We start from the raw sequence: 24,089 nt of genomic DNA, 5'->3' as shown, positions 1-24,089 counted from the left end.
TCAATGAACATCTGCTGTGTATCTAGCACTGTGCTAAGTAATTTATATGTATGATCACTTATAAACCAGGTAGGTGTTATTCGTCTGTCTTCTGGTGATCTTATTCTTACCTATTCTTCACTGGACCATATATCCCCATTCAGTTGAGGTTCCTGACAGAGAAGACACAGGCTCTAACAACCAAATGCATACCAGGCTCTCTTTGGCTAGAACTCTTTTCTAAATCCCACTTTGATCTCCTGTTTTGGTAAACTGAGCTGCACAAGATAGAAACCTCAGAGACTTCTCCTTTTCTCTTTCTTCTCCAAGATCCAGAGCAGAGCAAGCCCCAAAGAGTTCTTCATGCTTCTTTTTTCTGTCTACCCAGGTCAGTTCAGCTTCTAAGGGTGAGAGCTCCTCCTAAGTTGGAGACAGCTTTTTCTGTCTAGATGGCTCCATGTTTCTCTGGCCAAACACAACAGCATGTGACATAGTTTCTAGACCCTTTATCATCCTGGATGTTATCTTCTGGGTATATCTCAGTTTATGCTTTGTAAAATATGATGACCTGAAACATTCCAGATGTTTTTCCATGGTCAGTTCAGAATGGGTTCTTTTTATCTTATTTTGGTTATTATATATTTAACACAACCTAAAAATGCATTAGTATGTTGTTTTTTATAGTACAGTGATGCATTCAACTTATGGTTTACTAAAAAGTTAGAAGTTACGGGCATTTTCTATATGATGAACACAGTTATACAATTAGTTAATCTGAAAGTAGATTTTTGCAGTTAATTGATTGAGAGAACATTCTTTTGTTGAAAGTAAATTTATTAAGCACTTTATTATTTTTTTTAATTTATTTTTATTTTTTGGCTGTACGCGGGCCTCTCACTGTTGTGGCCTCTCCAGTTGCGGAGCACAGGCTCCGGACGCGCAGGCGCAGCGGCCATGGCTCACGGGCCCAGCCGCTCCACGGCATGTGGGATCTTCCCATACCGGGGCACGAACCCGTGTCCCATGCATCGGCAGGCGGACTCTTAACCACTGCGCCACCAGGGAAGCCCTAAGCACTTTATATTAAACCCTGTGTTAAGTGTTTTAAGTGTGGAGATGACAGGCGGACTCTCAACCACTGCGCCACCAGGGAAGCCCTAAGCACTTTATATTAAACCCCGTGTTAAGTGTTTTAAGTGTGGAGATGAATAAGATGTGAATGTCAAGTTTCTGTGTAACCTGCTCACTTGGAGTTAATCTGGGCCTATTTATTCTGGTGTATTGTTGAGAGCATTTAAGAAAGCTCCTAGGCACCTCAGGGCTTCATGGTATCTGGTTTGTAGGAGACATGCATCAAATGCTTGTGGGATATGTGAATAAATCACTGATAGCCAAATGGGAAGACTAATGAAAAGAAATACCCTGAACTGTGAGGAACCAAGTCATTCTGAAATGGTTAGTTGTAGATAATGTCAATATAGCTAGTAAAGATAGAATCTCACCTACAACTCTTTCCTTTACAGATTGGGTTAGTCAAGGGGTGTAATGAACAGTATCTAGAATGCTAGGAGTCATTTAAGGAATATTAGAACCATTAATAAAGCCAAATGAGACATCTTGACCTAATAGATCTGTTTTGAAGTAGATCCCTAAGTTGCCTTCAGTGTTTATGACTTCAATAATGGTTTTGCATCCTTTGTTTACCTTATTTTCCTGTGTCAGTTTTCAGAGTTCATAGCTAATGGAGAGAAGAAATTTTATGGCTATTTTACCATCATGGTGGAATAGTCCTGTGCACCGTTCTTTTTTCACAGGAGTGAAATTATGATGAGAAATCTTGTAAGGTCATATACTCGGTCACCTCATTTTCACCCTTCCCCACATATCTCAGAGTGTCAAATTATGGTTCCCCCTTGACACACACACACACACACACACACACACACACACTCACACTCACGTATACACTTGCTTACTTGATATGGTTTCTTTTTTTTGACATGGTTTCTTTATGTGCTTGATTTTCAGGGGGAACTTGCTGCATTTTCCAAGCACTCAAGATGAAGAGGAGAAGGGAAAATTAGAAGGTGACCAAAGGACCAGCCAGAGTCAACAGCCTATGAAGCCCAGTAGTCCTATCAAAGACCCTGCTTCTCCTACCTCCCTGGAGATGGCCACACAGGAGCCATCCAGTCCTCAAGGGGAAGCAATGGAGACAGATATGCCAGAAGGCCAGAAAGAAGGACAGAATACCAGTCAGGAAAAATCTAGTGAAGCCTTGATTGAAAGGCCCAGCCAAAATAACGTAGGAATCCAGACCATAGAGCATTCCCTCTGGGTCCCCGAAACTGTTTCAGCAGCAACTCAGACTGTAAAGAATGTGTGTGAACAAGGGACCAGTACAGTGGACCAGAACTCTGGAAAACAAGATGCCACAGTTCAGACTGAGAGGGGGAGTGGTGAGAAACCAGTCAGTGCTCCTGGGGATGATACAGAGTCACTCCATAGCCAGGTGAGAGAACATACAGGGTACCTCAGGGGCCCTGTTTTCAACTTTCTGGATTCCCAGAGAATTTAAGTTGTGGTACTTGTACTTAATGATAATTCTTAACAGTTTTATACAGACCAGTGGTTAAAGGATAAAAACAATTCATCCAGGATTGGGATAGGGTAGTGAAAATTATGGGTAGCTATAGCCAATAAGATAATCTTTCAGGGAAATGGAATAGTACTAGAGTTTGTCAAGTAGGTCTTTACTGGAAGAGAAAGCCAGGAATATAGTCTGGGTCCTGTAATACTTTTCTACATTCAATCTTTCCTTCTGCCATCATTTCTCATCCTCCTTTATAACCATAAGAGCTAATTGCTTGTCCCCCAAGTCTATTTAACCAATGTTCCCAGGAACTGAGAGAGTAGAAAGTAAAGGAGGAAGGAGTAGAAGAAGCATGAAGGATAGTTTATCACAGTATTGTAAACAAAGAACACTAACAGGGAAAGTCCCCAGGTGACCAGGGACTGCAGAAAGAGGCTGGGAATAGACATACTGGGAAGAAAAGGTTTGGGGCTGATGAACGTGAGACTGGAAGAAGAACAGCTCCTTGGGAATAGAGTAGGGAAGTGTAGGTACTAGTGAAAATTGAGTGGGTAAGAAGTGGTGGTAGTAATGTACATGCTAACAAGAGGAAGTTCATAAAATTCCATTAGTAATAGTGGTTAAATTGCCTTTTCAGTTGCTCTGGTAGATCATCTTCACTTGGGATCTGCCTAGGAAAGCTTCACTAGTGATGTGCCTCACATTCGAATGGTCCAAGTTGTTTGTTTTATAAAAATAAAATAATTCCTATTTATTGAACACCTACAGTATATCAGCATTGTGCTCAAGACAACCCATGAGGTTGGTATTATTATTCCCATTTCACAGGTAAAGAAACCAAGCTGAAGAGAGGTTAAGTAACTTGCCCAAGATTTTGCCATCAGTAGGTGGCAGAACTGGAATTTGAACTCAGCATATCTGACTTCAGAATCGGTATTCTTTTCATTATGCTATGTTGCTTTTCTGTTTTTAAATCACAGCTTGTGTAGTCTTGTTCTGTTTATCCATGCCTCTCCAAAAATTCTGTTTATATTAGCCTTTTATAGTAACACAGCCTCTGAGACCTAAGACCTTATCAATTCAGGAAGATTCAAAATAGCATAGCCTTTTGGATATAGGGGCTGTAGCACATCAGACCCTATTTTGCAGCTGTTTATTTTCGCCCTTAATTTAAAGTGTTTGATTCTGCCACATAGTAATTAGGTTTCTCTGCCTTTATAAAAAGAGTTTACCTTAAAGACAGCAATCATGTGGGTGCCACTAGATTGTATTTTCTTTTACTTCTTCATATTCTCCCTCTGTCAAATAGGGAAATAATTTCTGTTCCTGTCTCAACATGATGATAGGAGCCAGTGAGCCAGAGCTCAGGCTTTGGAGTCAGACAGCATCTGGATGTTGTGAAAGTTGAGATAAAGTTTGCAAAGCTCTTAGCACTGGGTCTGACACACAGTAAATGCTCAATATGTGTTGGCTACTGCTACAACCTATTGATTATTATTGTTTTAACTACTACTACTGCAGCTGTTAACAGCACAACCACCACTTATGCTGTACTACTACTATGTCATACAGAGTGAAATGACATATTTAAGAGCTAGTTGCTCCTGCTAAGGAAAGAAAAGTGCTAAAGAAATACAGATGCAGATTGGGTACAGAGTTTCTGTTGAGAAAGATAAAAAAGTTCTGGAGGTGGATATGGTGATGTTTTTACAATAATGTGAATGTACATAATGCTACAAACTGTTTATTTAAAAATGGTTAAAATGGTAAATTTTATGTTAAGTATATTTTACCGCAATTAAAAAATATAAATGGTGGGTACAGTAACAGAAATTGGGGTTGATGTGCCATCTTTTGAAGAATGGTTGGAAAATGAGGAACGCTCTATGGAGGTTTTCCAAACATCAGTGCTTTTTTATCGCTTGCAGTCTGGGTAGGACTCAGTTCAGTACTCAGAGAAAAACATAGGCAGCCTACATTTGACATTCCTTAAATTTCCATTTATGTGTCAAGTGGGCCTAGAGCCAGGTTTTCTATGAAGTAAAAGTGCGGTTTTATTTTTATTTTATCTTCCCTTAATTATAACAAGATCCTCGAGCTATTTATCTTTACAGAAACCTCTTTTCAGAAGACTATTTGAAGAGAGTAAGCATAACTTTCTTTTTATCTGCCCTTTTTCCCTTCTCTCCTTTCTTATTCTATCAGACATGTTTATTTAGGTATGTCTCTTGAAGTGATCATTTGTCTGGCTGTTGTAATGGAAGAATACAGGGAGGCGTTTTGGCCGCATTTCAGGGACATATAAAGCGCACTGAAACCTTTTAGACCCCTGTGTGTGCAGGCAGGAAGTCCAGGCTGCCATGGCTCTGATACACCCTGATGACTGACGTATGCCCTGACCATTCATTAACCAGAGTTGTATATACAGAAGTATTTTAAGGAATTGGTTGAATAAGTTTCCACGCATTTTATTTTATTTATATTTATTCACATAATTTTAGTAGATATTTCACCCCTAACATGAAGTTGGAGTGCAAATTATTCAGAGAAATTACTTTAGGTAAATTACTACCACACTATCGGGAAAAAACCAGACTCATTATTGCAGTGGTAAATATAACTCTTTTGAAAGACTTAGATACCTTGACCCTGACTGCAGAAAGTAAAATCAGTCTACTATAGGGGAAATAAGGTGGGAGAAAAAAGTGTGCATTTTCTTTCACAATTGCAGAGCCATGGGGTAGAAGGGGGGTGGGGGGCTTGGATATGGATAAATGTGATCTAGGTGTTATGAGAAAACATGTAGGTAACAGTTGTCATAAAAATGTAGGGTCTTATTTAAAATATATAACTGATTATGGTGAAACTAGATATGAAATCCTAATTTGCTAATGTTCTCTGTTTCTGGACACTAGCTCAACTCTTTAGTTACAATCTCTTACTTGGAATAGATCAAATATTTCATATTTAATTCTAGGAGAAATCAGTGTGTCTTGTTCCAGGTATAAATATACCGTAGTTTTCACTTACTAATGCAGAAAAAACAGACTGCACTGAGACTAACAGATGTTATTGCTTTATATAAAGTTCTAAAGAATGCCTTCCATCTGAAGAGCCTGTTTTAAGTGTAAACTTGAATGCTGATTGACAAGTCGGCAACAAAATCAGAAGGATTACAATCTCAATGTGCTTTTAGGGGGTCAAAGTTTCACTTAAATATCCTAGATATAAGTGCTAGATGTTATGCTTTTAATTTAGGCAGGAATAGGTTGTTTTAGGTGAAACTGATACAGACTTTTCCTAGCCTCTGGCTAGACAGCTGGTCCATCCCTAGTGTTACCTATAGGTGAATAGAAACAAAGCAACGGGAAAATTCCATCACATTAGATTCATGGAACCTCTGAACAGTGCTCATCATGAAGCAGTTGACTTGTGATTCTGACAGTTTGCGGTGAGACTCTCTATTTTTTATCATAGGGAGAGGAAGAGTTTGATATGCCTCAGCCCCCTCATGGCCATGTCTTGCATCGCCACATGAGAACAATTCGTGAGGTTCGCACACTTGTCACTCGTGTCATCACAGATGTGTATTATGTGGACGGAACAGAGGTAGAAAGAAAAGTAACTGAGGTAATGTACACTGTGGGTCTATGTGGCAAATTTTTTTCAATAGAAGAATTACCCTGGCTCTCTACCTGCTCCCCTCTTCCCTATACAACTAGCTACTAACACTGTATTCTTTAATCCTTTTATGAGAAAGTATAACAACTGGGCTAGAGTTCTGAGTTCTGTCTTTCCCAACTATGGGTTTGCTGTTTGACCTCTGGTCACTTATTTAACCAATCCCATCATGCACTCTGTATCTATAAAGAACAGATTGATAAATCTCTCTCATGTGTAAAGATTTTATGTGTTTAAAAAAAAAATTTTTAATTGTAGTTGATTTACACTGTTGTGTCCATCTCTGCTGTACAGCAAAGTTACTCAGTTATACACATAGAGACATGCTTTCTTTTTTATATTCTTTTCCATTATGGTTTATCCCAGGATGTTGAATATAGTTCCCTGTTACGTGTTATTTTTAATCCGTGGAAACTAATGAAGTGTAGAACTCCCTGCTTAGCTGCATGTATTTTCTCATCGTTTCTCACTGTTTTCTCACGTGTTACCATTTTTTACTCATTGGTCTTAGTTTCCATTCGTGTGTGGTTATGAACCCGTTAGTAGGAGATGTACCTTTTTTTTTAAAAATTATTTAATTTATTTTTTTGGCTGCGTTGGGTCTTTGTTGCTGCGGGGGCTACTCTTCAGTGTGGCGCGTGGGCTTCTCATTGCGGTGGCTTCTCTTGCGATGGAGCACAGGCTCTAGGTGCACGGGCTTCAGTAGTTGTAGCACTCGGGCTCAGTAGTTGTGGTGCGTGGGCTCTAGAGTTCGTGGGCTTCAGTAGTTGTGACGCACAGGCTTAGTTGCTCCACGATATGTGGGGTCTTCCCAGACCAGGGCTCGAACCCATGTGCCCTGAATTGGCAGGCAGATTCTTAACCACTGCGCCACCAGGGAAGTCCTGGAGATGAACCTTTATTTCTTAGTAGGATTCATTATGGACTCATTCCCAGTGTCAGCATTAATATTGGTGTTTATTGACTGTTATAGTGTACAACGTTGTATGCTGACTTTGTTTAGATCTAATACTTGCTGAGGTTAGAGAGATTTTCTAGAATTAAAGATCTGGCACTTTTTTCTTGGTATATATGTTAATATCTGGGAACCATTTTAGTAATTGATAAGAGGCATAGCTATTCTATTCCTTAGTCAAGCACTTTTCTTTAATTCTGCCAGCTAGCCATATAGGAGGTTGTGCTCAGGGAGAATTAAACTGGTGTATAGTTTTATTTATTTTTTTTGAAATTTTTAAAATAAATTTATTTATTTGGCTGTGTTGGGTCTTTGTTGTTACGTGCGGGCTTTTCTCTAGTTGCGGTGAGCAGGCTTTCTCTAGTTGCGGTGAGCGGGGCTCCTCTTCATTGCGGTGCGCGGACTTCTCATTGCAGTGGCTTCTCTCGTTGTGGCATGCGGGCTCTAGAGTATAGGCTCAGTAGTTGTGGCGCACGGGCTTAGTTGCCCTGCAGCATGTGGGATCTTCCCGGACCAGGGCTCGAACCCGTGTCCACTGCATTGGCAGGTGGATTCTAAACCACTGTGCCACCTGGGAAGTCCAAAACTGGTATATAGTTTTAAGTGGAACATATTATTGCTATTGTTCATTATTGGGCCATTGTGGCCCTCATGTCAGAAAGGATTTTATATTAGTTTGAGAAATTGTCTTTGTTTTTTTTTTTTGGCCATGCTGTGCAGCTTGCAGGATCTTAGTTCTCCGACTAGGAATTGAACTTGGGCCCTCAGCAGTGAAAGCATGGAGTCCTAACAACTGGACCGCCAGGGAGTTCCCAATTCTTTATTTATTATACACTAAGTTCCAGAAATAATTCTTTTAAAACGTTGATTTACCTTCAATTTTATGTTTACAAAATTTTTTTCAGTGTTATTACTATTTTGGAAAAATTGTGAGCTTAGCAGCTTTATAGAAAAAATTTGCTTTCATGAAAAGTTTTTGTAACTGTTGTAGTCTACACTGAACTATGTGCCAGGTACTAGTTTTAAGTGTTAAACATATTACTTTATTTAATATTTTTTATGGTGCTTTCTAAAGTATATTTTTGGAAACAGCAGGCCTGCTAGATACTCTGAGAGGGAAAACAAAGTTCCATGGTCATAAATACTAAGTTTGAGAAAACACCTAGTGCTGTAACTGCCCTCTCCCCCACCATGGAGATTCACAGTGCATATTACATTAAAGGGTCTAAGAAGCCCTCCAGTAAAGATATCTATTTTGGGACTTCCCTGGTGGTCCAGTGGGTAAGACTCTGTGCTCCCAATGCAGGGGCCCAGGTTCAATCCCTGGTCGGGGAGCTAGAGCCTGCATGCATGCCACAACTATGAGCCCGCATGCTACAACTAAAAGATCCCGCACACCACAACAGAGACTCCACAACTAAGAACCGGCGCAGCCAAAGTAAATGAATAAATATTTTTAAAAATCTATTTTATTGTGTAACACAGCATTTCCTAAATTTATTTGACTATTGAACTTTTTTTTTTTGCGGTACGTGGGCCTTTCACTGTTGTGGCCTCACCCTTTGCGGAGCACAGGCTCCAGACGCGCAGGCTCAGTGGCCATGGCTTATGGGCCCAGCTGCTCCGCAGCATGTGGGATCTTCCCGGACCGGGGCACGAACACGTGTCCCCTGCATCGGCAGGCGGACTCTCAACCACTGCGCCACCAGGGAAGCCCAGCATTTTTTAAAGTAATGTGTATTATACACCTATGTTACATAGTTTGGGAAACACTTGCCATAATTAAAATAGTAATAGCAAATAACATTTATTGAGCACTAGCTATATGCCAAGCACTCTTTTTTTTTAATTTTTAAATTTTATTTATTTTTTACACAGCAGTTTCTTATTAGTTATCTATTTTTATACATATTAGTGTATACATGTCAATCCCAATCTCCCAATTCATCACACCCCACCACCCCACCACCTTCCTCCCTTGGTGTCCGTACGTTTGTTCTTTACATCTGTGTCTCTATTTCTGCCAGGCACTATTCTAAGGACTTTTATGTGATTTAACTCATTTAATTCTCACAACTAAGCTGTGAGGTGGATATTGTTATTCCCATTTTGCACTCAAGAAACTGACATAGCAAGTTAAAATCACTTGCTTAATGCTACAAAGCTAATAAACAGAGGAACTAGAATTCATCCCAGGCAGTCTAATTCCACAGCCTGCATTCCTAACTACTACATTGTGCTGTCTCTTGAGAGTGAAAGGGATGTGTGTCAAACGGAAGGTGTGTGTAGTAGTTCAAAAGAGGAGGAAACGTGTCTGAAGAGAATTTTGATAAAGCCTTTCTGGGTGAGGGCCAGAAAGTACTTGAGTTGGACACTGACGCTTTTAGATATTGGGAGATACAGGGAAAGGGTGTTCTATATAGAAAGAAGGCTTGGTGAGCAAAGGCACAGAGGCAGAAAGTTAAGAGCACAGATGTGGGAACAGTACACTTGGTGGGCAGCCCAAAGATGTGTAGAGGTGTGAAGGTGGACAGGTTGACGTCAGAGGATTCTGGGAACTTTCCTTCCCTCATCTCTTGTAGCCTTTGTTTATCATATTTTAAAAATTTTATTCATTTATTTACCAGCAGCTTCTTTTTTGCTGTGTTCCTAGCACTATGGTGGGCACTGAGACTAAGAAGATAAAAAGACAGGGTCTCTATTCTCTTAGGAGCTTATTTACACTTGACATGCAACAAATCCAGAACTTGTGGTTGCTGTAGTAGAGGTATGGAAAGATGTGTTAGAAAGAGGGGCCAGAGCCTGCTAACTTACCTGAAGGTGACTAAAAGGCCTCACAGAAGATGTAGTGCTCAAAGTGCGGCAGATGAGATCGAAGGGCAGGGGAGAAGGACGCTGCAGGCAGAATGAAAAGGTTTGTAAATACGTAGACAGCATGGCATGCTTAATGAATATTTAGAATGTGACAAGGACAGTAGGGTAGGGAATTGTGAGAGAGGGTGCTCTTGAGGATGGTAGGGGCCCAGAGCATAAGGCTTTGTATATCATAGAAGAGAGTTGAGATTTTTATCTTTTGTGTGATGGAAAGCCTTTAAAGAATTTGGGGGAAAGGGATGACATGCTCAGATTTGCATGTTGGAAAGGTCCGATTGGCAGCAGTGTAACAATTGATTGGAATGGGAGAGGTTAGAGGCATAGTTCAGACAAGAGGCAATGAGTGTCAAATTAGGACAGTGGTAGTGGGGATTGAGAGGAGGGAAATAGATGTTAAAAAAATACATATATAGAAGGTGAAATTGATAGACTTTGGTGAATTCCTACATGTGGGGATTGTGGGAGAGGGAGGAATCATATATGATGCCTGGGCTTTTTGCCTGGGCAGATAGATGGTGGTACCATTTACTGAGAGAATATAAATAGGACACTGGTTTGAGAGAGGAGATCCTTCATGCAGTAAGTATTTACTGAGGACCTCTTTTGTGGCAGGCACTGTGCTATTTTGAGGATAAATCCAGGAAAGAAGGTGGTCACTACTCTGTCTTAATGTGGCCTCTGTAGTCTAGTAGGAAGGACGCACAGGAAAAAAATAAGCAAATACATTAAAAAGATCATGAGGCCACCTTGGAGCCTGGGCCCAAGTCATTATAAGAGCAAGGGCTCAACTTTTGAACAGTTGCAAAGGCAGGTATAGTTAGCTACTGTTCTTTGGGCCTACTCTCCAACTGAGACACAGCCTGGAGTCCCAGCCCTCTAGGCTGGTCTTGCCCCTGCTCATTTGCCGTGTCCAAGAGAAGGAGTTGACTTAAGTTCTGAGCTCTCAGCACCTGCTTTAGTCAAGTGGCCTTGGCAGATTATGCTGACTCACATCCAGCTAAAGAAGGCAAGTTGGATGATAGGAGATGGTGACTGGAGAATGGTGAGATTTCTGGAGGTGGTGCAGCTTCTGGTAATGACCCTGGTAGTAGCAGATGGCTGAGGTAGAGTAGAGGAAAAGGTTAATGGTGGTAATTAGATCAGGAAAGATTGTTGCTGGATGGGTCATCTGATGGATGTTAGCCTCGGAAAATGACAGTGGAAGGGAGGCTGTGAACCAGGAGTGTAAGGTGTTCATGCATGAAGAGTCAGTAATTGATAGAATATTGGTGAGTAACAATGAGGGAAGGAGAGAGTTTAACAGAATGGCAAATAATGATTTGGTAGGAGCAAGAAGTGGGGAGTTAGAAATGATCTGTTAATGGCAGTGGGGAGCAAGGAGGCCTCTCATCTCCAAACTCTTGAATTGAGGTTTGGTTGAGAAAAACCAGCCCGTGCTACAGAGAGCTGCAGGGGATATGAGTTACACTGGGGAGGTCCAGGATTCATTCATTGAAGGCAAGGAAATGAAGAGAAGATGACAGATAGAGTTTTGGATCGGTTAAACTGCAGGTGTCCCTAGTACATACAAGGGGAAGAGTTTAGTAGGCATTCGCATCCGTGAATTTGGAGCTGAGTCATCATTGTATTGTTGGTAAACAGGCCGGAATAAGTCAGGTAAGACTGGCCAGAGAAAGCATGGGAGAGTGAGGAAAGGAATGAGAACAGAGTCCTGGGAAATACTAATTTAAAAGGAATAGGCAGAGAAAGAGGAACCGGAAAACAAGTGCAAATAGAAGTAGCTAAAGAGGTAGAATGAAAGGAAGAAAAAGTGACTTTATAGATTTTAGAGGAGAAGAGATTTTCAAGAAGGGAGTGGTCAAAAATAATCATTTAATCATCTTATAGCATTATTTAAAACATGTGTGCATTGCATACTGTCTCCCAGAGAGATTGTAAACTCTTTGAGGGAAGAGTCTGTCTTAAACTTCTCCATATTTTCTCTGATAATTAGCACAATAAGGCATGAACAGGCTAGAGTAGGAAAGCAAATGTGCAGCACCTGTGCTGCAATTTCTCAATCCTGTGCCCATAGAGGACATTGCTGATTGGTCCTAGAACCTTTCCTCACTAAACCTGGGAATTAGCCTTAGTGGCTGCTTAAAACTGAGCTCCAGGCAACCACTACCAATCCATCAAAGTAGGCATGCGAGTGAGATAAAGTCAGTTTGATATTCCTGTCCTCTGTAGATACCGGAAATTCATATATTTTGATTATTGCCTTTTTGGTTTTCATTTTGGTAAACAGTGATACCATTATATAGCTATTTTTGCCTATAATTTTTAATTTCCTTGATCACATATTGAAAGGTAATAGAAAATATCTAATTTCAAAAAACATGTAAGGCTACCCACTGCTATAATCATGTACCCAGAAGGGCTCCTAACCACTTCTTCCTCTAACCTACCTACTTCCTTACCTTTCTTCTGTTAAACAGGGAATTTCCTGTGTCCTCTGGGTTGGAATCCTTGCTGGGTTCTCAGCAGCCAAAGGTTGTGAACTTGTCCAGTAAAAAGATAATTTAACTTAGCTCAGGATAGAGGTCTCTTTCTTCTGATCTAGTACCACCTTTATTTTATTTTTTACGGAGATATGTATTCCCTGTAGAATGCACAGGTCTTAAATGTTCAGTTCAGTGACTTTGACAGTTATATGTGACCACTACTCAAAGCAAGATATAGAATTAGTTCCCTCCTAATTCCCACCTTTCAGAATTGAAATTTCTTGCCATTTAGGATTTTCCAACCATCACATGAGCATTATGTTATTGTGGCTTTTTTAAGCTCTTGTATCCATTTCTTCCCTGCAGGAGACTGAAGAGCCAGTTGTAGAGTGTCAGGAGTGTGAAACTGAAGTTTCCCCTTCACAGACTGGGGGCTCTTCAGGTGACCTGGGGGATATCAGCTCCTTCTCCTCCAAGGCATCCAGCTTACACCGCACGTCAAGTGGGACAAGTCTCTCAGCCATGCACAGCAGTGGCAGCTCAGGGAGAGGAGCCGGACCACTCAAAGGGAAAACCAGTGGGACAGAACCCGCAGATTTTGCCTTGCCCAGCTCCCGAGGAGGCCCAGGAAAACTGAGGTGCAGACAGGGTCTCCAGAGAGAGAGCCACAGCAGGGGCAGGGTTGCTGACGTTTTAATATCACGGGAAAAGGGGAGTAATGGGAAGTCCCCGCATCCTCCTCCTAGGATAAATCAACTCCTCTTCCTCCCCTTTCGTTCCTCTTCTATTTTGGGTTTGCATGGGAGGTAGGGTGGAGCCCTCTGGGAGGCAGACTTCCTGAGAAACTGTAGAAAACAGGTGAGGGGACTTTGGGAAAGCTGGCACATATTCCTGTCCCCCAGCCCCCATTTTCTGCAGCCTATGAGTGTTTTGGTTGGGAGTACAGAAAGTTTGGGGTAGCGGCCCCAACTTGACACATTCCCTAGCTTTTTGTTTTCCTCTACAGGTATCCAGAGCCTGAAGTACAAGAGAAGGCAGGGCAGAGATGGATGTGCTGTTTTTGAGGGCAGCAGTAGGAAGCTTTGTCAGGAGGGAGTAGACTTGCATAGAAGGATGTCCTTTACTTGTTACCCTGTACTCCTGCTCCCAGCTGATTGGGTGGTGGGTGTGTGGACCAGCTTCCTGCTGCCCTCGAGGCTCGGCACGTGTTGGCCTGGCATGTAGTCTGAGGACCAAGGGGAGACTGTGAAGAAAGGATCCAGTAGCAGGTGCTATCAGACTAACCTGTCTTCATTCTCTAGTCCTAGAAAAGGGGTCAGTCAGACAGGGACGCCAGTGTGTGAGGAGGATGGTGATGCGGGCCTTGGCATCAGACAGGGAGGGAAGGCTCCCGTCACGCCTCGTGGGCGCGGGCGAAGGGGCCGCCCGCCTTCTCGGACCACTGGAACCAGGTACCCGGGTAGTGTGAGATGCACTTAGTCTATGACTTGTTCAGAAAAAAAGGGAGTAGAGAGCAGAGAGGGGAGTAGAGAGTATGTGGGGTGTCAGGAGGGAGAAGAGGGGCCCACACTGACCGGGGAGTGGGCAGGGTTCAGAGTGAGGCTGCTGAGACACCAGGCTTCTGCCTGTGATGGGTTAGCAAAGAATGGGCTGGAGACCCATGGACAAAGGAGTGGGAAAATTGGTAGATAAGTACTGCTCTCTGCTTATTCTCACTGCCTTCTCCTTTTTCTTATCTCTCTTTAGGGAAACAGCTGTGCCTGGCCCCTTGGGCATAGAGGACATTTCACCCAGCATGTCGCCAGATGATAAATCCTTCACCCGTATTGTGCCCCGCGTGCCAGACTCCACCAGACGAGCAGACATGGGTGCTGGTGCTTTGCGTCGAAGCGACTCTCCAGAGATTCCTTTCCAGACTGCTGCTGGCCCTTCTGATGGCTTAGATGCCTCCTCTCCAGGGAACAGCTTTGTAGGGCTCCGTGTTGTAGCCAAGTGGTCATCCAATGGCTATTTTTACTCTGGAAAAATCACACGAGATGTTGGAGCTGGGAAGTATAAATTGCTCTTTGATGATGGGTATGAGTGTGATGTGTTGGGCAAAGACATTCTGCTGTGTGACCCCATCCCACTGGACACAGAAGTGACAGCCCTTTCGGAGGATGAGTATTTCAGTGCAGGTAATAAAAGAGGCAAGACCTCTCTTAACACCTCTCCAGTCCTCCAATACCAACAGCGTTCACTGCAGCCTGAGTACTTTTCTGTGTTCTCTAAAGTCGTATTTCATTCCTAGCACTGGTTACTCTCACCCCTGGCTTTTTTGTTCTTCTTTATTGCTTGTTTATTTTTGAATAAACTTATTTTTGAAAAATTTTATATATGCAGAAAAGTTGCAAAGTACAGAGTATTAGTAGTATATAGAGTTCCCATGAACCCCTCACGCAGCTTTCCCGTTTCCCTGTTGTTAACATTTTACGTTAGCATGGTACGTTTGTCAAAACTAAGAAAACTACCTTGGCTCATTACTATTAACTAAATTCCCAACTTTTTTGGATTTCACCAGCTGTTCCATGTTGTTTTTCTGTCCCAGGATCCAATCCAGGATTACTGTATTGCATCTAGTCTTCATGTGTCTTTTTATTTTCTTTTTTTTAAAAATAAATTTATTTATTTATTTATTTTTGGCTGCGTTGGGTCTTCGTTGCTGCACGCGGCCTTTCTCTAGTTGCGATGAGCGGGGACTACTCTTTGTTGCAGTGCGTGGGCTTCTCATTGCGGTGGCTTCTCTTGTTGTGGACCACGGGCTCTAGGTGCATGGGCTTCAGTAGTAGTGGCACGTGGGCTCAGTAGTTGTGGCTTGTGGGCTCAGTAGTTGTGGCTCACGGGCCCTAGAGCGCAGGCTCAGTAGTTGTGGCTTGCAGGCTCTAGAACACAGGCTCAGTAGTTGTGGCACATGGGTTTAGTTGCTCCACAGCATGTGGGATCTTCCCGGACCAGGGCTGGAACCCGTGAACCCTGCATTGGCAGGTGGATTCTTAGCCACTGTGCCACCAGAGGAGCCCCCTCATGTGTCTTTTGTTCTCTGATCTGTAACAATTTCTGAATCTTTTCTTGTTTTTCATGACCTTGACGGTTTTGAGGAGTACTGGTCAGGTGTTTTTTGAATGTCCTTCAGTTTGGGTTTGTCTCATGTTTTCTCTAGATTGGCGTTATGGGTTTTTGAAAGGAATGCTGCAGAAGTGAAGTGTCTTTCTCAACACATTGTATGTGGGAGGGCAGTATGTGACATCCAAAGGGCATCTCTGCTGATATTAACCTTCATCATTGGTGGTGGTGGTTGCCAAGTTTCTCCATTGTAAAGTTAGTGTTTTTCCCTTTCCATTTTCTATTCTTTCACCACTGACTTGTAAAGTTACTGCCTTTCTTGATGGGAACCTTAGGTAGCTGAATGTGGCAAATATATTGAGATATTTTTGCTTAGGAGGAGGTTGTTAGTGCTGTGTTTGTATGTCTGCACACCCACCACTTACTCTCTGGTTTGGAAAAATGGTGCCTTTTTTTTTTTTTTTTTTAAAACCGGTACAGTTCCCTGTACCGGTGATGGTGACAGATTTCTGTCTGTTATGACTGTTTCATGTGCCCATTCTTTGAATATATTGCCTCTTTTCTGTGAAGTAATTTGGGAATACATGTTTGCATTGAGTTTGTCATTTAAAAACATCCTTTTTCTGGGGGATTTTTTGGAACAAGGATTGGTATATAATGGGCAAAAATGCCTCTATTGAAGTCTCTTCAGACTTTCTCGTGATCTGGACTCCTGAGTAGTTGCTCTTTGCCCCTTTATTTCATTGTTATATGGGCCACTTCACCTTCTAGTTCTGGATAACACTTAGCTCCATGTAGCATCAGTTAGTAGCACATGGATTGAGATCTTTTATGACCTGTGACCTAACATAGTTTGTATCAAATGCATTTGTTCCTCTTTCTGGTGTAAAGCCTCTCTTGGAGGTCCACATTAGGCCCTCTTAAGAGAGAGGCAGTTCTCTATCCTGAGTGAATTATGGCATACAGGGGAGGGGATTCTGTGTCCCATTTATTGAGGCTGTCTGCTAATGTTAACACTAGACAGCTTCTAGTTCTAGTAGCTCGTCATTAGTGTGAAGTGTATTGTTGGCCTTGGGCTTCTTTGTGCTCTTGAGGGGTCTTTTTGATTTAGAGACTTAAGCCAGGAGATGAACAAGCAAAGGGGAAAGAGAGTGATTCTGTGGCATGGGTGAGGGAGAGAACCAAGGCCTGCTTTCTCCTCTATCGTTTTTTCCCCCTTGGTGCATGCTCTGGGTTTCTTTAGCCCTTCATTTAAGCACAGGCTAATGGGAGAGAACAAAGGAACCCTTCTGTTCATAGGAATGAAAAAGTATTCACATTAGTGCCCTGTTTTTATATCATATGTGTGTTGCATTTATGTTTATATTTATATATGTATCTTTTTTATAGGATTGGAAATGGGTCTTGCCCAAGATCACACAGCTTGGTGGTAGCAGAATTAGGCCTAGGCTCAGGTCTCCTGAATTCTAGCCCAGTTTCCTTTTATACCCCACATCGTGTTCCTTCTAATCTAAAGGCCTTATCTTGAGGTTCTGAATCAGAACAAGAGCAGAAAAGTAGATAATAAGGAGGGAAGATTAGGGAGGAGAGGCAGGATTTATTTTTTTCCTTTCTCTGGTCTATATCTCTATTTTGATTTTGCTACACAGACACATGCTTTCTCTCTTTGAATGATGTCATCTTTCATCTACAACTTAACTCAAGAATTATCACCCAGCCTCCAAAGAAACCAAGAAGGAAAGGTTTAGTAAAGTTGTAATGGGACTGTTTAACAAACCACATGCCGTTTCACTTCAAGAACCATTTGAACCGCTAACAACCCACAAAGGCTGGCTTTAGGAAGCTTTATTTTATAACTAAAGGGCTCCTTCTGCTGAGAAGCTTCACGGTCCAGTCCCTGGGTGGTGTCTACATGTACCCTAAGTGGTGTGGTGTCTGGGATTGACAGCCAGGGTTCTGTTCAGCCCTAACTGCAGTCCTCTGTTGTACCTCCTCTAATTCCCTGACTCAGGCCTGCTCTGAGTGGATGCTGAACAGCCTAAACAGCAAGCCGGTTTTTTGTTTTTCCTACCCAGGAGTGGTGAAAGGGCATAGGAAGGAGTCTGGAGAGCTGTACTACAGCATTGAAAAAGAAGGCCAAAGGAAGTGGTATAAGCGAATGGCTGTCATCTTGTCCTTGGAGCAAGGAAACAGACTGAGAGAGCAGTACGGCCTAGGCCCATATGAGGCAGTGACGCCCCTCACCAAGGCAGCAGATATCAGCTTAGGTAAGACCTCTGCTTCCTGAACAGCTAACTGCCTCTGGACCCTGGCCTGCTTGTGGTAGGAGGAGTGGTTTTTAGAGCAATCAGTAATGCTTCCCTGAATCTTATCATTCCTTGGTCGTTTATGAGATGGTAATGAGCCAGTTTTTTTGGAGCCACTTCATAGCTCTGTTTTCTCGCCAAGACCAAATAGTAAGTCCTCAGATTTTTTTTGGCCTCCCCAGTTCTATAAGGGACCCAGCACATTTTAGTCATGGCAGAGACTGAAACAGAAAATATGGTGGCCTTAAAAGAGGCTTCCTGCCCCCATGGGAGGTGGGGGAAAGGGTGTGGCGGTCTCTGAATCAGGCTGTGCCCAGCTTCTTGGCGTTCAGGGCCTCAGACCATGGGAGTTGACTCACCTGCGGCTTATCCTCCCATAGACAATTTGGTGGAAGGGAAACGGAAGCGGCGAAGTAACATCAGCTCCCCTGCCACCCCCACTGCCTCCAGCAGCAGCAGTACAACCCCTACCCGAAAGATCACAGAAAGCCCTCGTGCCTCCACCGGAGTTCCCTCAGGCAAAAGAAAACTTACCACTTCTGAGGAGGAACGGTCCCCTGCCAAGCGAGGCCGGAAATCTGCCACTGTGAAACCTGGTGAGTGCTCCCTTTTGCCTCATTCTCCCTCAGACCACAGCAAATGCAGGGTCAGCTGCTGGAGAGACGGAGCCTGATACATGCAATGGCTCCTCCGTCCCAGTTACAAAGCTGGAGTCCTGCACAAACCTCCATCTCCCAGCAGAGTCCAGTTGGGTAGATAGGAAGCCGGGTCTTGATTGGCAACATCCGCTGACCCCTGTGTTGGTTCTAGGAGAGAGAGGAAATGTAATGCATTTGAGCAGATTCAAAATAGGTGAAATTTTTCTTAGACCTCTTCCTTTTCCTGGCACCATTTCCGTCCAGAAGCTCTGCTCCCCTCTCCCTTGTGCTCAGGGCCCTTTGGCTTTCCCGGATGTCCTATTGAAAGCCAGTACCTTGGCTTGTATCTCCCCTCTCCCTACCTACCCCCAAATAACCCCTTTCTAGTCCCTCAAGTCATATTAATAGAGGAGTTCAATCCATTTATTGTTTACTGGGTCTCTGCTGTGACCCAGGCCCAGCCACTGTGGCTTCTGGAGACACAGAGGTAAAGTCCTCAGAGTCTGCCCCAGGGGCGCTTTCTGAGTCTCGCAAACTGAGGAAGTTCATTGGTTGTTACATCGTCCTGGCACCAGAGCTGCTTTTGTTTCCTGTGTATTTGAGTTGTGTCATCTCCATATCTATCTAACACCTCTGCTGTGTTTCAGGGTATGTGAGGCATGGAATTAAGTGCGTCATACATACTACCTCATATAATCCCTATGAGGTATAGGTGCTAGAATTCACTTTATAGTTGAAGAATCTGAGGCACAGAAAAGTTGGCTAACTTTCCCAAGGTGACACAGTAATCCAGAATTCAGACTCAGGCAGTCTGATTTTGAAGCCCAGGCTTATACATGCTACATCAGACTGTTCTCTTGCTGCTGGTTTTATTTTAGGGAGGCATGACCTGTCTGTCATCTTAGCCTCCTAATGAGCCTACGATTCAGCTTCTCCAAGTCAGGTATTTGTTTTCTTCTCGAGGATTTATTGGGGCACTCCGAGCATGGGTGTTCTGGACTGGCTGATTCACTTACCTACTCCCAGGTGTTGAAAACTGGGGCAGTTGAAGCAGGCTGTTTTCATATTGTTCCGTCAACACGTAAAAACACTTTATTACAAAGTTCTGTGCACTGTTCTGGTGAGGGTCAGGGATTGGGTGGGAGTATCTGCTGGGGACATTTCTTGGTGAACCCACTTTTTCAAAGGCTGCTTCAAGATATCACATATCCTGGGGAAATCAGGGCACTGGGCAGAGGAAGTGGGCTGAAGATTTCCAAACATTTTTCACTTTTACTTTATCTTTGTATTAGAATCACCTTTTCTGCAGATGACCTCAGAAGTATTTGGTTTGGCTGTATAAAAACAATACTAGTTGATTTTCACTTATGAAAATAATGTATACATTGTCATGACTGTAAAACTTAAATACATAGAACTTCTGTGCACTGCAAACTTGTTCCTAGGTTGTTGGCCATAGGATTGGTCTTTGGTTTATAGCTCAAAAAAGTTCATCAGGACACTGCCTGCACATCCCATCGTGCCCAGGAATGGTCTGTACCCTGTGCCTCTGTCCTTCCCAGGTGCAGTGGGGGCAGGAGAGTTTGTGAGCCCCTGTGAGAGTGGAGACAACATGGGTGAACCCTCTGCCCTGGAAGAGCAGAGAGGGCCTCTGCCCCTCAACAAGACCTTGTTTCTGGGCTATGCCTTTCTCCTCACCATGGCCACAACAACTGACAAGTTGGCTAGCCGCTCCAAATTGCCAGATGGTCCTACAGGAAGCAGTGAGGAAGAGGAGGGTAAGACCCTAAGAAGCCCTGAGGGCTCTAACATGTGTACTTCCTTCCTTTCCATTCACTTTATGAACCATCTGTAGAGGAGGAAGAGCAAGTGGCAACTGGAATCACGGTCAGGGAAAATTAATTTAACCCTGCTTCTTGGTTTATAGACTATTCTCACAGGATTCCTTTTAGTGATCAGTTCCTCAAAACAATCCTGTGAGGCAGACGGGAGATAGATGTTACATTTTATAGACGCGGAAACAAGCTTGGAGAGGTCAAATAATTGCTTTTTATCCACGATAATGGTAGACTTGGGACTTAGAACCCAACGTTCACTTTACCTACTACAATCAAATCATCCATGTCAGTCAGGTTTCTGAATGCCCTGCCATCCTTCCCATTTGTGTTCTAGGGGCTAGAGTGAAGTTTATTCTCTTGAGGTCTGTGTGTAAGACTGGGAATGTGAGGTACCCAGTGTCCCAGGGTGATTTCAGAGAAAGAGCCTCTAGGCCTTTTCAACTCTTGTGTTTCAACCTTAAACTAAACCTACACATTTCTATGTTGTCTGTTACTCAGGGTTTGAGTAGACTTGCAATGGGGAGAGGTAGAAATTATTTGACATGTCTAAAGAGTGTGTGATCTAGGAGAGAAAACTGGGCAGGTACAAATATACATTGTAATATAAGTGACTGACAGCAGTGCAGTACCCAAATGTGTCTGCAAAGACTAACAGTCCAAATGGAATGATGTTCTACAAGTTAGAGTTCTGACTAATGCTGAGTCTTGCAAGAGGGAATCGAATCAGGGAACATCGTTATCAGAAAATAGCACCAACTGCAGATCTGTGATGGTTGGCGCTTCAGGTATGTGGATGATTTTCTTTTAAATTTATTTATTTTATTATTTATTTTACTTTTGGCTGTGTTGGGTCTTCATTGCTGCACGTGGGCTTTTCTCAAGTTGGGGAGAGGGGGCCACTCTTTGCGGTGCACGGGCTTCTCATTGTGGTGGCTTCTCTTGTTGTGGAGCACGGGCTCTAGGCGCACGGGCTCAGTATTTGTGGCTCGCGGGCTCTAGAGTGCAGGCTCAATAGTGGTGGCACACGGGCTCAGTTGCTCCGCGGCATGTGGGAATCTTCCCGGACCAGGGCTCAAACCCGTGTCCCCTGCATTGGCAGGCGGATTCTTAACCACTGCACCACCAGGGAAGCCCCTGATTTTCTTAATTAACCAAAGCTATATCTCACCAGCTACAGCTATGTGGAGATCTGTTCAGGGACGTGGGAAGGGTGGTCAGGGAGTTGCAATTGAGGTTTATACTATCTGGAAGGTGCACAAACAGTCGTGAGTATTGAGGCTTTAGGGTGTGGGAGCAGGTGTAGAGTGGGGGGGTTTCAAGATTAAGTGTGGATCAGGCCTGGTTTGTCAGACAATTCAGATAGGTACAGTGGGAAATGAGGTGTGTGAGGAGTTTCCTAGCCAAGAATGTAGTTTGACTTTGATCATAAGGGATTGGGAGTCCCTTGAGGTTTCTGTGAAGAGGTGTCATGGTATCAAAACAGTGTTCGTGGTCTGGTTTTGCTTTCACAATATTGATGGACTCTAGTCTTTATTCTTCAGCACACTCCTAGCCCTTTCCTAGACCAGGACTTCACAAAGCAGCTCTATAGATGTTTTATTTGTTGATTAGTACAGCATGCCTAAGAAAGCTGGCTTTGGTATGAGATGCAAACTGTCAAATTCCTTCAAAATCTGTGAGCCTGTGTGAGATTTAATAAACCTGAGAATTCCCTCCATTCCCCTTGGCAGATATATCACATGTTTTTAATCCCATTCTTGTAACCATGTGTGAGGGGAGGTAGGTTTTGTCTAAATGAGGAGGAATTTGGACAGTTTTTTAGAGGAATCTCCATGTTTCTTATAGAAAGTGTGGTTATGGTGAATATGTCTGCTTTATGTTGCTCCTTCATCCTTAGACATTGCCCCAACAGTACCAAAATCCTTTGATATTTTTGGTATATGAGAATGTTTAAAGGTTCGTCTGTCTCAAAAAGCCCGAGACGTTTGTATTAGAATGGTCCTCCACAGAATTACAGTTTTTAAGAAACTATGTGGTATATCTTCCAGATAAATGGGAATCTCTTTTATTTATATCGGGAGCTCAGTAAAATATTTGAATCAGTCTTGTGAGACATACTTAGTAACGAGTTAAGAATATGGCACCTAGTCTCGTTAGGTGGCACACCATCAGGGACCCATCAGCCACAGGGATGGACTCCAGAGTTAGGTTTTAGTACCTTCATCCTTGATTTAGATGATGGAATTAAAAACCTGTTCATTTTAGCCTCTGGTTGGCAGGGCCATTCATGAAGTCAAAAGTAAAGAAAATTAAATCCAAACTAACTGAGAAAAATTAGAGAAAGGGACTGCCTAGACAGGGTAATATTTGATTACACAAATGCAGGAAATATAGATGGGGATTAAAATCTAAACAGGTTGGGACTAGAAACGGTCCTGGATTAAGTTAGACATAAAATAGAAGTCTTGAGACAAATAAAGAGCTGTGCGGGGCCTTGGCAGTGACTCAGCAGCAGAGTGCTGGTACTGAAAATTGTGGCATGATATATTGATATGGGTCGAGGATGCCACGGCAAAACAGAAATAGTCTTGCTGTATTCTGAGTTTCTTATAACCCTTTAGAGTTTCCAGTTTCATTTTGAGTTTTCATTTTCAAGAAAAGAGCAATAAAAGTGAATAGGCTGGCCAGTCAGACCTAAACAGAGGCCTGAGTTTGGGGCATCAACACTGCCTGAGCAGCCCCAGCAGCAGGGAGGGCACCAGAGAGCAGGGGGCTGGGCAGCCTCCTCAGGGGGTCTGCTCCAGCAGGTTTTACTACGGGTATGAGGGGGAAGGGAGTGGTCTTGGCACTGAACTTTTATACATTTGGTTGGGTTTTTTATTGGTGATAAGTTCAATAGAGCTTAATTTCTACAATTTCCTAATTAAATAAAATATATTTTTAATGTGTTATTTATATAAGAGGAGCAGATGACGAGAAAACAAGCTCAAATTAGATATTGGTCAAAAGAAGCAATTTCTAATTGCCTAGGGTCATTATAGCTTCAGCCTCATGTCTCATAACTTCTACTTCTACTTCACCCTCAAGACTATAGAGCAGGGCTTCTCTGGTGGCGCAGTGGTTGAGAGTCCGCCTGCCGATGCAGGGGACATGGATTCGTGCCCCGGTCCGGGAAGATCCCACATGCCACGGAGCGGCTGGGCCTGTGAGCCATGGCCGCTGAGCCTGCGTGTCCGGAGCCTGTGCTCCGCAACGGGAGAGGCCACAACAGTGAGAGGCCCGCATACCGCAAAAAAAAAAAAAAGACTATAGAGCAGTCATTGATGTTCAGTGTCCTGAGGTACTTCAAGACCATCAAAGGGAGATAGTTTTCAATAAAAGGTTGAATCAGGATTTTCTGGCGAAACTTCACTTTAATTAGTTAAATTTTAGAAACACTGTTTTCTTTGAGCATTTTGGTTTATCAAAGATTTAGTGTATAAGGGGGTAAAATGCTGATGAAGGGCAAATTTGAAGGCTTTATTATAAAAAGTGCTAATCAGTCATTCTTCATCTCCAGAGAAGGCAGAATTAGAGGAAATAGGGTTAGTTTGCAGAAGGAGAGATTTAGGGTAGACATAAGGAGGAACTTCCTGATGGT

General features: G+C 43.0%; 1 protein-coding gene across 1 annotated transcript in view; it reads left to right on the top strand.

Moving 5' to 3' along the window:
- TP53BP1 (tumor protein p53 binding protein 1) overlaps nucleotides 1-24,089 on the top strand; it is a 66,671-nt gene that overhangs the window by 40,160 nt on the left and 2,422 nt on the right. Inside the window, exons 17-24 of the mRNA XM_082835912.1 lie at nucleotides 2,008-2,491; nucleotides 6,050-6,202; nucleotides 12,932-13,203; nucleotides 13,867-14,016; nucleotides 14,312-14,742; nucleotides 17,743-17,934; nucleotides 18,354-18,569; nucleotides 20,174-20,389. Of these exons, the coding sequence (XP_082692038.1) occupies nucleotides 2,008-2,491; nucleotides 6,050-6,202; nucleotides 12,932-13,203; nucleotides 13,867-14,016; nucleotides 14,312-14,742; nucleotides 17,743-17,934; nucleotides 18,354-18,569; nucleotides 20,174-20,389 (2,114 nt within the window). The remainder of the gene's footprint in view (nucleotides 1-2,007; nucleotides 2,492-6,049; nucleotides 6,203-12,931; nucleotides 13,204-13,866; nucleotides 14,017-14,311; nucleotides 14,743-17,742; nucleotides 17,935-18,353; nucleotides 18,570-20,173; nucleotides 20,390-24,089) is intronic.

The sequence above is a fragment of the Leucopleurus acutus genome, assembly GCF_964270905.1.
Source record: "Leucopleurus acutus genome assembly, chromosome: 1".
NCBI lineage: Eukaryota > Metazoa > Chordata > Mammalia > Artiodactyla > Delphinidae > Leucopleurus > Leucopleurus acutus.
The sequence above is the reverse complement of the archived record's forward strand: the minus strand, read 5'-3'. Positions and strand labels throughout refer to the sequence as shown.